This window comes from Prionailurus viverrinus, chromosome B1 (genome assembly GCF_022837055.1).
Source record: "Prionailurus viverrinus isolate Anna chromosome B1, UM_Priviv_1.0, whole genome shotgun sequence".
Lineage (NCBI taxonomy): Eukaryota > Metazoa > Chordata > Mammalia > Carnivora > Felidae > Prionailurus > Prionailurus viverrinus.
Genome location: NC_062564.1, coordinates 201,974,770 through 201,988,668, shown reverse-complemented (window position 1 = coordinate 201,988,668; position 13,899 = coordinate 201,974,770). Strand labels below are relative to the sequence as shown.

At 53.2% G+C, this 13,899-nt stretch overlaps 1 protein-coding gene across 2 annotated transcripts; it reads right to left on the bottom strand.

Moving 5' to 3' along the window:
* Positions 1 to 3,436: 3,436 nt before the first annotated feature.
* LOC125163654 (putative MORF4 family-associated protein 1-like protein UPP) lies at positions 3,437 to 12,018 on the bottom strand. 2 transcript variants are annotated; one of them, XM_047855711.1, is made up of 2 exons: positions 11,657 to 12,018; positions 3,437 to 3,672 (listed from the first exon to the last, which is right to left on the bottom strand). In XM_047855711.1, the coding sequence occupies exon 1, from the start codon at positions 12,005 to 12,007 to the stop codon at positions 11,672 to 11,674; it is 336 nt and encodes a 111-aa protein (XP_047711667.1). In that variant the 5' UTR covers positions 12,008 to 12,018; the 3' UTR covers positions 3,437 to 3,672; positions 11,657 to 11,671. The 2 variants fall into 2 exon arrangements, with proteins under 2 accessions (XP_047711667.1, XP_047711666.1); XM_047855710.1 differs by lacking the exon at positions 3,437 to 3,672 and adding an exon at positions 9,627 to 10,554.
* Positions 12,019 to 13,899: the final 1,881 nt, after the last annotated feature.

The following is a 13,899-nucleotide window of genomic DNA, read 5'->3' as shown; positions in this document are numbered from 1 at the left end:
CGTCCGCGGTCCGTAGGTCCCGGCACGCCGAGGGCGCAGGGCTGGGTCCTGAGGCTCGGCGGTGTAGACGTCGGCTTCTTTGCGCCCGTGTGGCGCGCAGCGCGGTCCGGGGACGGCGCTGACTGCGTTGTACTCTTAGCTGCTTAACGTTCTCAGTCGTGAGTAGCCGAATTGGGTCGGCACTGCTAGAATCCTTTAGTGCAGCGGACTACGGGGGGGCGTGCTGAGCGTCAGGGGTTTGGGTCTGGGCCGGCCGCCACCCGCCCTGGCCTCCCGGGAGGTGGCTGCCTCCGACGCTCCCTGCCTGGCCCTGCTCTCCATGCCGCCCAGCCCAGCCTCCGCCCGGATTTTTGCTCGAAGCGTAGGTTTCATTCTGCCTTGCGTTTTGTTTCCAAGTCTGCGCCTCGCTTTACCCGGACTGTAGTGTAGGTCTGGGTGCACACTGTTTACTCAGCCCCGCCTGGCGCGCAGTGTGTCCTTGGGCGGCAATTCTGCAGAACTGATTCTTCATCAGATCATATAAGCCCGTCCTTAAGGCAATAGACCCTGGGGACAGGTTCTTGGTTCAGCTTCCCCACAGCCCTCACCTGCCGTGGCACACAGCAAGAGCTCAATAAATGTTGCTTTAACGTTATTTCCCAACATTTTTTACACTGTTTTTTTTCTAAAATTGAAGCGTAGTTGACACACGATGTTTCAGGTGTATAAAGTAGTGATTTGGCAGCTCTATACGTTATGGAATGTTAACTACAAGTGTGGTTAACGTATTGACAGATATTTTAATTTTTTCTTTTTTAAAGTTTATTTTTATTTTGAGAGAACGAGACAAGAGCAGGGGAGGGGCAGAGAGAGGGAGAGCTTGATGTGGGGCTCAAACTCACAAACTGGGAGATCATGACCTGAGCTGAAATTTATGGTCAGTTGTTTCATTAAATTTTTTTTTTTTAATTTTTTTTCAACGTTTTTTTATTTATTTTTGGGACAGAGAGAGCATGAACGGGGGAGGGGCAGAGAGAGAGGGAGACACAGAATCGGAAACAGGCTCCAGGCTCTGAGCCACCAGCCCAGAGCCCGACGCGGGGCGAACTCACGAACCGCGAGATCGTGACCTGGCTGAAGTTGGCCGCTTAACCGACTGCGCCACCCAGGCGCCCCTAACGTTTATTTTTTTTGAGACAGAGAGAGACAGAGCATGAATAGGGGGAGGGTCAGAGAGGGAGGGAGACACAGAATCAGAAGCAGGCTCCAGGTTCTGAGCTGTCAGCACAGAGCCCGACGTGGGGCTTGAACTCACCGACTATGAGATCACGACCTGAGCCGAAGTCGGATGCTTAACCGACTGAGCCACCCAGGCGCCCCTATAGTCAGTTGTTTCAACTCACCTAGCCACACAGGTGCCTCTTAACATTTTAATCTTTGAGATCACCTCCTAGCCAGAGAAAATTCTACTTTATAACTTAAAGGGTTTATGGGGGGGACATGTGATTAGATGTGTGCCTGAATAATCCCCCTTTTGCCATATAATGTAATCACAGGACTAATACCAGGTATCACAGCTCATGAGGACTGGTATTAAAATTCTGCCTACCACAGGCTTCTAGGGATCCGAAGGGCATGATCTCACAGCAGCCAGATATGACCAAAGTAGCAGCAATTAGGCCTAGAGAGCTAAACATAAGAATTGCTTGGCTTTTGGTACATGAATGGAACGGAATAAAATACAGAGAAAACCCGCTAAGTTTTGGAGGCAGCCATGTTAGCAAAAATGCTGCCAACTTGGATGAAGAAAGACTAGGACTCTCCAAAATGTAGAAAGGTTTCCTGGCTCCCAATTTTTCTACTAGCAGAAAGCAGGCTCAGTAGCCAAAACGGACGTATTTTTCAATTCCCTCCTCCGAAGTGGCCAAGGAGTGTGATGGAAAAGGAAGAACGCGACCCACTTGCAACCCACTCGGAGAGCCCAGACAAGTGTGCAGAACAATGAAGAAGGGCGGGGTTAGCAAACTACAGCCCTTGAACAAAGAATGCTTTTCACATATCTAAAGAGTTGTTACACACACACACACACACACACACACACACACACACAAACTGACCCACAAAGCCTAAAAAAAATGAATAATCTGGCCCTTTACCAAAAAAAGTGTGCCAGTACCTGCACTAGTGAACCGTTTTTAGGTTCCAGGACCAAGGCCTAATCAAGGAATATTCCTTATCCTTAACAGTGAGAGACCAGACAGTATTTGCCTACGGCACATCAACATTGCTGTAAGTCATCAGCTGCTGTAATTCGTCCTTACATAGGGACGCTATCCTGTCTCGTCACCACTGCGTTGGTCTCTGTGAGGGTGTTATAGATTACATGTTTGTGTTTGCCCCCAATTCATAGGGCAAAATCCAAGTCCCCATTTAAATGGTATGTGGGGGCGGGGCCTTCGGGAGGTAATTAGGCCTGGAGGGTGGAGCCCCCGTGATGGGATGAGTGCCCTTCAAAGCGGAGACCCCAGAGAACTAGCCTCTCTCTCCTCCGTGTGAGGCTACAGTGGGAGGGCAGCTGGTCACCAGCCAGGAGGAGGGCTCTCACTAGATGCCAAATCCTCCAGTACCTTGATTGCGGATTTCCGGCCTCCAGAACTGTGAGAAACGGTTTGTTGTTTTAAGCCACCCGGTCTATGGTATTTGTCATGGTAGTCTGAACTGAGAAAGTGGGCAACAGGTATTTTAAAAAGTTCATAAGCCTCTGCGCCACAGAAAAGCTGATGTGGGTCACAGGATCCCAGACTTCTAGCTGGATGGCATGACTGGAAGAAATTTGGGAGGATCCTTAGAGGAGGATGAGGAAATTTTACATGAGTAATTGGCAAGGAGACAGATTGTGGCAGATCGTACAAAAGATCCCAGTTCTCCACCCCTTCCTGCCTCCTCGTCCTTTGCCTTGTGTCTTGCTTTGGCCAATGAAATGTTAGCAGACGTGACACAAGCACATGCTCGAGGTGTGCTAACGTGGTTGGGCCGTCTTCACTCTGGTCTCTGCTACGAGAACAGGCCGGCTTCTCTTACTGGTCTCAGGAAGAAGAGGGGAGGAACACTTGACCAAGGTGCCCTAGACAGGCCCAGCTTAGGCCAGCTGGCACCACAGACACATTACTTAGCCAGTCTGGATCACCCAAGTCCCAGCCAAGGTGCAGGCCCTTGAGGAATGTTTATTGTCACCGGGACCTAGGGTGGTTTATGCAGCAAAAGCTAATGGGTCCATTCGATGTGAAGCCTGTCTAGGTTAGATTATGGTCCCAGATAAATTAAAATGCCAAACTCTTTTCCTCCATATTTTTACTCCATCCAGTCTTGATTGGAGGAATCTCACTCAGATGCCCAGATGTTCGGTTGGTTTTTTTTGTCTTTAGAAACTTGGGCCTGGGGTGCCTCGCGGGCTCAGTCAGCAGAGTGTTGACTCTTGATCTTGGGGTCCTGAGTTTAAGTCCCACATTATGCATAGAATCTACTAAAAAAAAACAAAACACTTTAGAAACTTGGGCCTGGAGTATCTTCTTCAGGAAGTGGTATTCAGCCCCTTTGCACCTCCGAAGCTTCTTCCATATTCCATGTTCACTCTGAACCCAGTCTCTTCCGTGTGTTGTTTTTCGGGATATCACAGCACCAGACTTACAAATTCTAGAAAATATAAATCGGTCGTCACTACAGACGCTTTTAGTATCACTCCCATATGTAAAAATGATGTTTCCAAAACTTGTACGTTTTACAAGCAAGATCACGCTGCTGCTGCCATCTGCAGACTGCATTATGCTACATCAGAGAGAGGGATAGAATTGACAGAAGAGAAAGGAAAAAGTCCTGGATTCCGTCTTTTTCCAGTGCGATACGTTCCCAGATTGATCCACAATCTGTGAACCCAAAACCCACTTGGGAAAGGTCTTCCATCAAGTGATGATTATTGCACAGTGAGTCTGTTTCACGTAGCCAGCAACAGAACGACTTGTAAAGAGAATTTATTTCTATCAGAGCGAATGTAGAAGATTTGGTAAGTTCCAATCACCATTTAACACTTCTCGTCCACGACAACTGGCCAAAGCACAGATGTGTGAGTGGACAAAACCTTCCAGATGACCCCAGTCGCCACCTGACTGCAGCTTCATGAGACACCCTGAGCTTGAACTGCCCGGCTGGGTTGCTCCCAAATTCCTGACCCACAGGAAGAGCAAGAAATAAATGGCTGTTGTTTTAAGCCACTAAGTTTTGAAGAGATTGTGTACATAACAGCAGATCACTTGAGGAGGTGCTGGTCTCTAGAAATGGTTACTCCTGAGACACAGTGTCAAACGTGGGCATGAGTGTGGCACTGGGCAGTGGGCAGGGGCTGGGAAGATGTTGAAGAGAGAAAGCTGAGGCTCTAGTGAAGGTTTTCAGTGAAGGCTGAAAACACAGGATTCTGGAGGAAAGGGGATCTTTGTTACACAGCAGCAGAGAACCTGACAATCTACAGAAAATGTGTACCTAATGAACTGAATGGCCAAACTAAGGACATGTGAGGGCGGTGTTCGTAGTAGAATGTAAGAGGAAGAAACAGCCGTTAAATACAAAAGAGCCAGCAGTTGGTTGAACGTCCAACTCTTGATTTTGGCTCAGGTCATGGCCCCAGGGTCATGGGATCGAGCCCTGCATTGGGCTCTGTGCTGAGCATGGAACCTGCTTGAGATTCTCTCTCCCTCTGCCCCTCTCCCCCACTCATATGCACGTGCTCTCTCTCTAAAAATAAAAGATAAGAGAGCCAGGACTTGCTGGCTTTGCTGGGTTCTCATTCCCAGCCTCTCTGGATGGCAAACAGTGCTACCATTTAGGAAGGGCTCTGAACAGAGCTCAAATCCACGCTGCTGTGAGGAGAATATGGTTTAAAGATGAGACCCAAAAGCACGATTAGAAATCCTCCGTTAAAACCTCAGGAAGATTTATGGTGTTACCTCACAGAGCCTTTCAGACACACAAAAGGCCTTCTGAGGATCTTGAAGTCACGCCTCATGCATCTTCTCTTGCAAACGACAGGATCTCTAAGAATCTGAAGGACACTGTCCCTGCAAATACCACTGGAAGCCCAACGTAGACTGAGGTAGAGTGAGTTTTGTGGATGTGGCTTTCATGGGTATGTTAATCACGAATAAATAAGCACTGTTTCAAAAGGAAGCACATCAGTTTGAGTTAAAGGAAGACATACCATAGAAAATGAAAAGGGGATCCTGGAACCCCAAATTTCTGCAGGCAAGAAGCAACCGGAAGAAACTACTCGGATTCAGTCCTGAGCTACATCTGAAAAAAGGAAAGATGGTTCAGAGGTTGGGACCGAGGGCCCAGAGGGTGGAGCCAGATTCCCAGAGAATTGTTCCCAGAGAGTAAGACTGGGCCCTGATGGAGGAACTGGGAACAGAGCCCTGCTGCATCTCAGAACTGCTGCAGACTGGTGATGGCCACTTGCTGTTTCCCCTCTTTTGGGTCATGTCTGTAGCAGTTGGGCGATGCTGGTCCCACCACGGTGGGTGTATGGGGCAGACAGTGCCTCTCACCAGTGTGCAGCCTGCATATGGAGAAGCAGTTCTCAGGGGCTGTCCCTGGGGAGCCTCTCCCATCCTTGGGTCTGATCTCGATGACCAGACCCTGGACCTTGGGCCTCAGCCTGCTGACATAATGCAGTAAGACTTGGAGGCTCTTAGGGAAAAGTGTGAGTGTGGGTTTCCATAGGGAGGAGCGTCACTGCTGTGGCCAGAGGGACGGGCTGCATTCTCCAAAGATGGCCACCATGGCATTTCTGGTTCAACGTGCTCTTCTAGAACCTTGCCACGTCCCTATCAAGGGGAGGAATCTACATCCCTGTCTTGGAATCTGGATGGGCCTTTGTGGCCACCTAAGAGAGTATGGCCCAAGTGATGCTATGACTCCCGGGACCAGCTGAAAAAAAGACACTGCAGCTTCTGCGTGGCTCTCCTGGTACATGAAGTTTTGGAGTCCTAAGGTCTCAAGAAATCCAACTACCCAAAGCCACCACAACTGGAGAGACCACTGGAAGAGAGCCAAGGAGATGCCCCAGGAGCCCAGCTTTTTGGTTTTCTGAGTCCAGGCACCAGACATTGAAGGGAAGAAGCATTTGAGAAGAATCCAACCCCAGCCTCCACCTGACAGCCCAAAATGCTGAGCTGAGTCCTCCAAATTCTTGACCTACTCAATTTTAATACATGTGTTTTTTTATTTGAGAGAGAGAGAGAGCATGCACACATGCAGGGAGGGGCAGAGGGAGAAGGAGACAGAGAATCCCAAGCAGGCTCCAAACTCAGTGTGGAGCCCAATGCAGGGCTCGATCTCACAACCCTGGATTATGACCCGATCCGAAACCAGGAGTCGGATGCTCAGCCGACTAAGACACTCAGGGGCCCAGACCTATTCGATTTTAGATTTGTTGTGTAGCGAGAGATCACCACGACAGAGTGCAAGAGGCTGCGGTTTGGTGAAGGCTTGAAGTACCTTCTGCCACAAAGCTGAGTCCGTTTTCTCTGGCTGTGGAGCTCATTACCAACTTGGCGGCTTGAAAAAACACGCGCTGATTATCTTACGCTTTTGAAGGCAGAAGTCCAGCATGGTGCGAGTCTCTGCTGGTGTCAGCTGGGCTACGTTCCTTGCTGGAGGCCCCGGGGAAGAAACCATGCTGAAGCTCCTTCAGTTTGTTGGCAGAATCCAGTTGCTTGGGTTTGGAGGACCGGGTTCCTGTTTCCTTGACACGTGGCTGCCTCCATCTTTAGGCCAGTGACGTGCATGGAATCCTTCTTGTGCTTTAAGTTGCCTGGATTTCCTCTTAAGCTCCAGCTCTCTGCTTTGAAGGGTCCATAGGCTTACACGGGACCCACGTGGCGAATTACGTCTGCAAAGTCCCTTTGGCCTTGTAATATAGCGCGTTCGTGGAAGCAGCACCGTGTGTGGAGATCGCGAGAGGCAGAATTCTGATAACGGAAGTTGAGCTTGAAGAATCCCAGGCAATCGGGCGTTGGTTTTGCTCTGCTTAACCTGCTAGTGACCCGCCACCCACGTAACTCAATAGTCAAACACCGCGGTGTGTGACCTGGAACAGAGGGAGGAGCAACACGGGCACGAAGCGCCACGTGATCGAGGAAGCCCGTTCTTCCAACTCCTTGGGACATAGGAAGCCCCTCTGTGTGGACCGCCTCCCCTCTAAACGCTCCTGACTTCGTTGAAAGCAAATCTCGAGTGGCAGCATCTCCATCCCGCACGTCTTAGGGAGTCTCCGTTTCCCTCTTCGTGTTCATCCGCTGTATGAAAAAGTTTTGTTACAGAGGATTTTCTTACCCCCTCAGCCTCCCATTACCCCCCAGGCTGGGTGGAGGAGGGCAGCTTTGTTAGGGTGGAGGGGGCAGCTTTGTCAAGGGACTGTGAAGGAGCTCAGGTTTCCCAGGGGTCCAGGAGAGCAGGCCGGCACTGAAGGAGGAGTCAAGGGGCAGAAGGGGCAGAGGAGCAAGATGACAGGCAGAGTCGGCCAGCAGAGCACGGAATCCAGATGTCCATCTGGAACAGACTCAGTGAAGACAACACGTGCCAGCATCCCAGGTCTCTGAATGGTCAACGCACGGCGGAGCTGTTACTTGTAGATGGACTGTACCTGCCCACCCACGGCTTAGCTCAGACGGGTAACCAAGTGCTTTCAGGGCGGGGGTGCGGTGGGGAATGTCAGGGGGCTAACCCAAGTGCACGAGGAATTCTGACCTGTGAGTAAAAGCACTGTGGATGTGGGACCAGGCTCACCAAAGCTACCACTGGAGCAGAAAGCAGAAAAATGGTACACGGCTCTCGCAACCAGAAAGCTGGGACTCCGTTTTTATCTGTGTTTCCGGTCATCATCCCTGGAAGTACTTGGAAGGGGTTGATAGGAACATTGGTGCATGAACCTGTATCGTCCCGTCAGGTATTTCATAGAAAAGTTGGGTTGATCCAGGAGGAGGGAAGGACACTCATGATGGGCTGCCGGGAAGACACAGGCAGCCTAGAAGGCGGCAGAGCCCAGCGTGGGGGGGCAGAGCATCCTAAGACAGGCCACGGCGGGAGCCCCTCAGCTGGGCTGGAGGTGGCCTGGCACAGAGCTCAGGACTCTGGCTGGGGAGGGAAGGCGAGGAGGGGATCTGGGCGGGGGCAGGGGGGCGGGCACTGGGCTGCAGATGGCAGGCGCTCCCCAGGGAAACGATGGCAGTGCTGTACCTCCTTGCTCCCTGGCTTGAGAAACCTCAGGAGGGAAGAATTCTTGGGGTGTCCCATGCTTCTGGTCGGTTACCAGAGGCCACAGAGCCCCTCGGTTCTGCGAAGGATGGAAAGAGGCTTTGCAGCAGTGAGCGCAGAGAGGGCCGAGGTGGGGGGGGGGGGGGCCTGGCCATGTTTCCCACAGCTGGAGAGGGCGCCACCTCCCCGGGTGCGGGTGCGGCCACCAGCACAGGACACGCCTTCCCGTCAGCGGGCTTAAGAAGGGAAGACCCTGCCTTGAACCTGTGCCTGTCCATCCACGTCTTTCAGGAGTTCTGTGTACACACAGTTTCCACTTCTTACCTGCTTCAGGCTGGACTCTGTCCCACCTCTCAGCTGCAGCGGGGCTATTCGGGCAAGGACAGGAGCCCTCAACAGGCAGCACAAGGCCGGTGCGGCTGGAGGAAACTCCAGCGGCGGCAGGAGGCGGCCAGACAGCGCAGGGGCCAGGTCATGCGGGTCTACCGCCTCGGAAAGCATTGCTAGGTCAAGGGCAGGAAGTGACTCTCCTCCGCAACATCTCCCCTCCCCTTCTCGGGAACCTGTGCCTCCCCCCAGTGGGGCTGACCAGCTGACCGATCCCTTTGCCGGCTGCCCACAAGCAGTCCGACAGCACCCTCTCCTGGCTCCACTTGCCACCGACCCTCCAATCCGCTTGGAGCCCGCGTCAGGGACTCGGTTCTCACTGCAACACGCTCCTGATCTCCGGCTCCCCCAGCCATCGTCTCCAGCCACCGTCTCCAGCCAGAAGACGGCAGGCAGGCCCCGGGGAAAGCACAAATCTCCTGTCCTCCTCCCGGGTGCCTGCTCTGCTCCATCCTTCGGTCCTCCATTCAGTTCGCTGCTCAAATGCTGCCTCCTTGGGAGGCCGGACTTCCCTGGCCTAAAACAGCTCACACCTCTGACCCTGCTCGGACTTTTCTTCAGAACACGGGGCACGGCTGGACAACAGGGCACAGGTTTGCTTGCTTGTTGTCCGCTTCATCCACCAGAAGGAGGTTAAGGGCAAGACACTGTCCCCCTTTCCTGTTCTGTTTCAGAGTACCTGGCAGGAGACTGAGCACGCTGTATCTGCAGTGTTTTGTCGTAGGTCTTCTCCGCCACGTCTCATCTCTTGTGTTCCTAGTTCAGGCTGTGGAGCACATGATGCAAGGATGTCAAACAGATGTGCTTCCAGGCCAGAGCCCGGACAAGCAGATTCCACGAGGAACCTTTCCTGCTGTAAGAACTGTGCTTGCTGACCTGCCCTTCCCAACTGTGGGTTTATGGAGCGCCTTCTGAGCCACAAGGAGTTTACTGCATTTGATGACGAGGATAGCACGGCACACAAGATAACCCTGAGAAACGTTTTTTATTATCTGTTTCCTGGCAAAGTTGCAGGGCTTTGGTTTATTTGGGCAAACTTACAAATGCTTATTACATACATTGTTTTAACCTCAAATGGACGGGGGGTGGGGGTGTGTGTGCTATTCAAATGAGCGTAACCAGACAATTAACAGCCCATGAAATGGTGCTGGCCCTGTTCAGTTTAAGTCCACAGCTCCTTCCTGGGACCATTAAGGCACATCCCTCTTTCCAGGCCTCAGAGAGCCGGAAATGCACTACCGAGAGCCGTCCGTGAAGCTGAACCTTAAGCCAGACCACAAACAAAATGTAAGAACACAACCACAAATCAGACCCTGCCGGGTTGTCCAAGCTCTCCCAAGAGTTCACGTTACATGCGCCAAATACTGCGACTTAATTTCAGAGGGAAGCCTTGTTGGTGTCACAGAGAAATGACAAGTTCTGAACTTGTCGCCACCACTTCCCATCCCTTTTCTGGTGGCACTTTCCAGCGAAGCAGGCGCAACTCCTTCGGCAACTCCGCTCTTTGACAACCGACACGGTGTCTTCCTCGGCCCAGACTTTCCAGCAGTGATTAGGTCACATGAGAGAGAGTCAAATGCCCAGAAACAGAAAAATGTAAAACATCGAGAAATTCCAAGCATAAAAACATGACCACCTCATCAGTTTACAATCGAGACTCAAAACTGCTTTGAGAACCTCTCCCTAGTAAAAGTTCTCCGCAGAACTAAATACATTTGGCAATCTATAACCACACCGTGGTCACCACACAGACTAACATGCGGATTTAACAGTATACGTAGAAACGACGTCTACAGAAAAACAAAGAAGTGAGAACAACAGGTTCTCGGGTTTCAGCTTTTCCAGGGCGTCAGCGGACCGGTCACCCAGAGTCTGACGGTGAACCTATTGGACAATTGGGAGAAATTTATTATCAAGACGTTGCCTGTGAGAATCGTAGAGCTCTCGATCGACAACCACTCTGTTCAAGGTCTGGCACTCAGAGATCTGGCCAAACTCTAGCATGGCTTCCCCATCTTAAGGCTGTGACCCCAGCCCTCCCTCAAGTGCCTGCGAGAGGTGGGGGGAAGGTCAAAGTTGCTGGGAAAATTTACTGTTTGTTCCAGCCAAAACCTACCGATAGGCGGAGAAGCACTAAGACCCCCTCTTAGAGTAGCTACCTTATGGAAGGTCTGCACTTATAAAGGCTCTCCGCGTGCTCTGAAACGTAAATCTACTACCCAAAACTGTCTCCTCAAGGACGGGAAAGCCATCTCTTTGCCCTCCCATTCTCCGCAGGGGTGTAGGGAGATAGGGTGCCCGAGAGGTTCAGCTGGCACCTGTGCGCCCGTCACAAAGATGAGAGTTTGCTTCTCTGAATACGCTCCAATTAGCAAATCCAGATGGCTTCGTCACACGGACCAAAGCTGTCTTTTTAGCCTCCAGTGCCTTCCCCCCCCCCGCACAATCCCATCTTTAAAAAGTCCGGCGCCGGGAAGCCGACTTCAGTTCACGCTGGATTATCTCCCCTGCTGCAGTAGTTCCCACTCACTAAGATCCATCCTTACCGCTTCGACGAGCGTCCAGCTTTCTCTCTGACACCTGTAAGAGTCCACTGTCCCGGGATAAACCGTGAAATTGCGCATGCAGAATGCCGCTTCTCGCAGAAAAGGGTCAAGCGAAACGCTCCGCACTCCCGGCAAAATTTTGAACTATTCAGTACTGGTCTTCCGTTTCACACTTTAAAATTCTCCTCTCCTCCCCCGTAGTTTGCTTTACGGCCTAGGGTTTCCTTGGTTCCCGCCCCCCGCCCCCCGCCCCCAGCCAGTAGGCAGCCCTACACCTCTTCTTGTTCTACTTGCTACCAATAACCTTCACGTGTCATTTTTAAGAACGCCAAATCACTTCACCAACCGACAAGCCCGACCCTCGGGGCCTGCCCCCCACCCCGTTCCCCCTCCCCGGCGCGCAGCCCTCCCCCCCCGCCCCCGCCCCGGCCGACACCTACCCGCGCCCGCGTCCTTCAGGAGAAGCCGCAGCTGTCGATCTGGCCGTGGAGCTCCACGATCCTCCGCCCCATCCGCGCCACCTCGGCGGCCTTCCTCTCCGCCTTCTCGTACAGCTTCAGCACCCGCTCCTCCGCCTCGCCGCTCCCGCAGCGGCCCTGACCCACGGCGCCCTCCACCGAGTCCACCTCGCTCTGCAGCCGGTCCAGCAGGATCCCCACCTCCAGCAGCTTCAGGCGGGCCCGCAGGTGCGCGCGCACGTGCTCGCGCTCGAGGGCGGCGCGCGCGGGGCTCCGGGGGCGGTCGCGGGGCTGCTCGGGCGCCCGCCGCTCGTCCGCGCCCTCGGGCCACATCGCGCCGCCGCCGCCGCCGCCCGGCCGCCCCCGCGGGCCGCTCCGCCGGGTCTGGAGGCCGGCCGGCCGCGAGCGCCAGGTGCGGGGCCGAGCTCGGCGGGAGCGCCGCCGAGGCGAGCGAGCGGCGGGCTCGGAGTTTTGTCTCCTCTTAAGCAAAACTTTCCCCCAACTTCTCCCCTTAAAGAGCGAAAGCCACGTCCCACTTGGCCTCCCCGCCGCCCACCAGCGCCCGGCGCCCTCGCAGCCCCTTTCGCGACAGAGCCAGAAGCCCTTTACGGCCACGCCCCCTGGGCTCCCCCGCCGCGTGCTTGGGGGGTGGCGCGCGCGCACGCGCGCAGTTGTGTACCTTCGACTCTCCCGGTCGTGGCTCTTCTCTGTCGAGGACCTGGGGTCAGGTCTTCAGGAGGTAGGGGTTTCGCGGCATAGGTTTTAACCCTTGCAAAAATGAGTTTTCGGCCCCAGAGATGCACTTTCCCGGAACACCGGGCTGCAGTCGGCCCCCCCCTCCCCTCCCCCGCCCCACCGCCCTCACTTTGTCCCCACACTGCTCTCAAGGCCTGCCACCCAGCAGGGTTTCCATAATTTTTTTTCCCTTACACTATCTGGGGGAGGGGGGAACGGGGGAGGCGATAAGTGGGTGACTTTATGTTCTAGGCCTGTGGCCCCCGGGACGGGCTAAAAGGAAAGACTGGGGGATCCTGCCTGCCTGAGTGCTGCCTGTTGGGGACTGAGCTTTCCAGTGATCAGACGGAGCGAGTAGGTCCACTTCTGAAAGCTGTCAGGGTCATTCAAAGGATTAGGGGGGAAATGGCGTCGAGGCCCATTGCAGACTTGATGAAACCATCGGACGGTGGCAAATGGTATTGTTAGTGGACCGTGTGTCTCTGCTGGTTGTGGGCAAAGCGCTGGAATTAGATCCCGGATTTGGACCCCAGCTTCCTGATATGCTGGCTGGGAGACTTTGGGCAAATCTCAAGCCTGAAAAGGGCTGCTGGTGCTGGGTTGCAGGCGGCCGGGTGCAAGGACAAGAGAGAGGCACGGAGGAACTAAGGGTGGCCCCCAGCTGGCAGCCAGCAGGGAAGCAGGGACCTCAGTCCTACAACAGGAAAGAACTGTATTCTGCCAACACCGTGAATGAGCTTGGAACTAGTTCCTTCCTAGGGCCTCCTGGTCAGTCACCCGACCCCTTGATTTTGTTCTTGCCAGACCCAGAGCAGAGAAACCTGCTAAGGTCTGACATTCAGAACGCTGATAATAAATTGTATTGATTTGAGCCGCTAGACTTGTGGTAGTTTCTTATAGCATCAGTAGAAAACTAGTGTCGGAGAGGTCTGGTTGTGAGTGGGGCTTGGAACTTAGTCCACAGGACGTTTACATGAAGTGAGGAAAAAGTCAGTCGTGAGCCTAAGGATGGGGGAAAGTGGATAAAGATCCTTCAGGACTTGTCACAACCTTATTATCCTTTGAGCTCTGTTCATACAATTTAGAGTCTCTCCCTTCCACGCCCCCCCCCACCCCCCCCCCCCGCCACCCACCAGGATAAGCGTTGAAAATATCTTCTCCCAGCTGAGGGTTGACTATTTTTTTGAAAATAGACTTTATGTTTGAGAACAGTTTTAGGTATATAGAAAAATAGAGAAGATAGCAACAGAGAGTGCGGGCTTAACTTCCCACTCTGATTAAGGTTCCTTTGATAAACATAAGATTTTAGTTTAAAAAATATTTTGGGGCTGGGGCGCCTGAGTGGCTCAGTTGGTTAAATGTCCGACTTCGGCTCAGGTCATGATCTCGCGGTTCGTGAGTTCGAACCCTGCATCGGGCTCTGTGCTGACTGCTCAGAGCCTGGAGCTCGCTTTGGATTCTGTGTCTCCTTCTGTCTGCCCCTCTGCTGC

What these genes read in the sequence shown, in the direction of transcription:
- LOC125163654 (XM_047855711.1), bottom strand. Translation starts at nt 12,007, where the DNA reads ATGTGGCCCGAGGGCGCGGACGAGCGGCGGGCGCCCGAGCAGCCCCGC.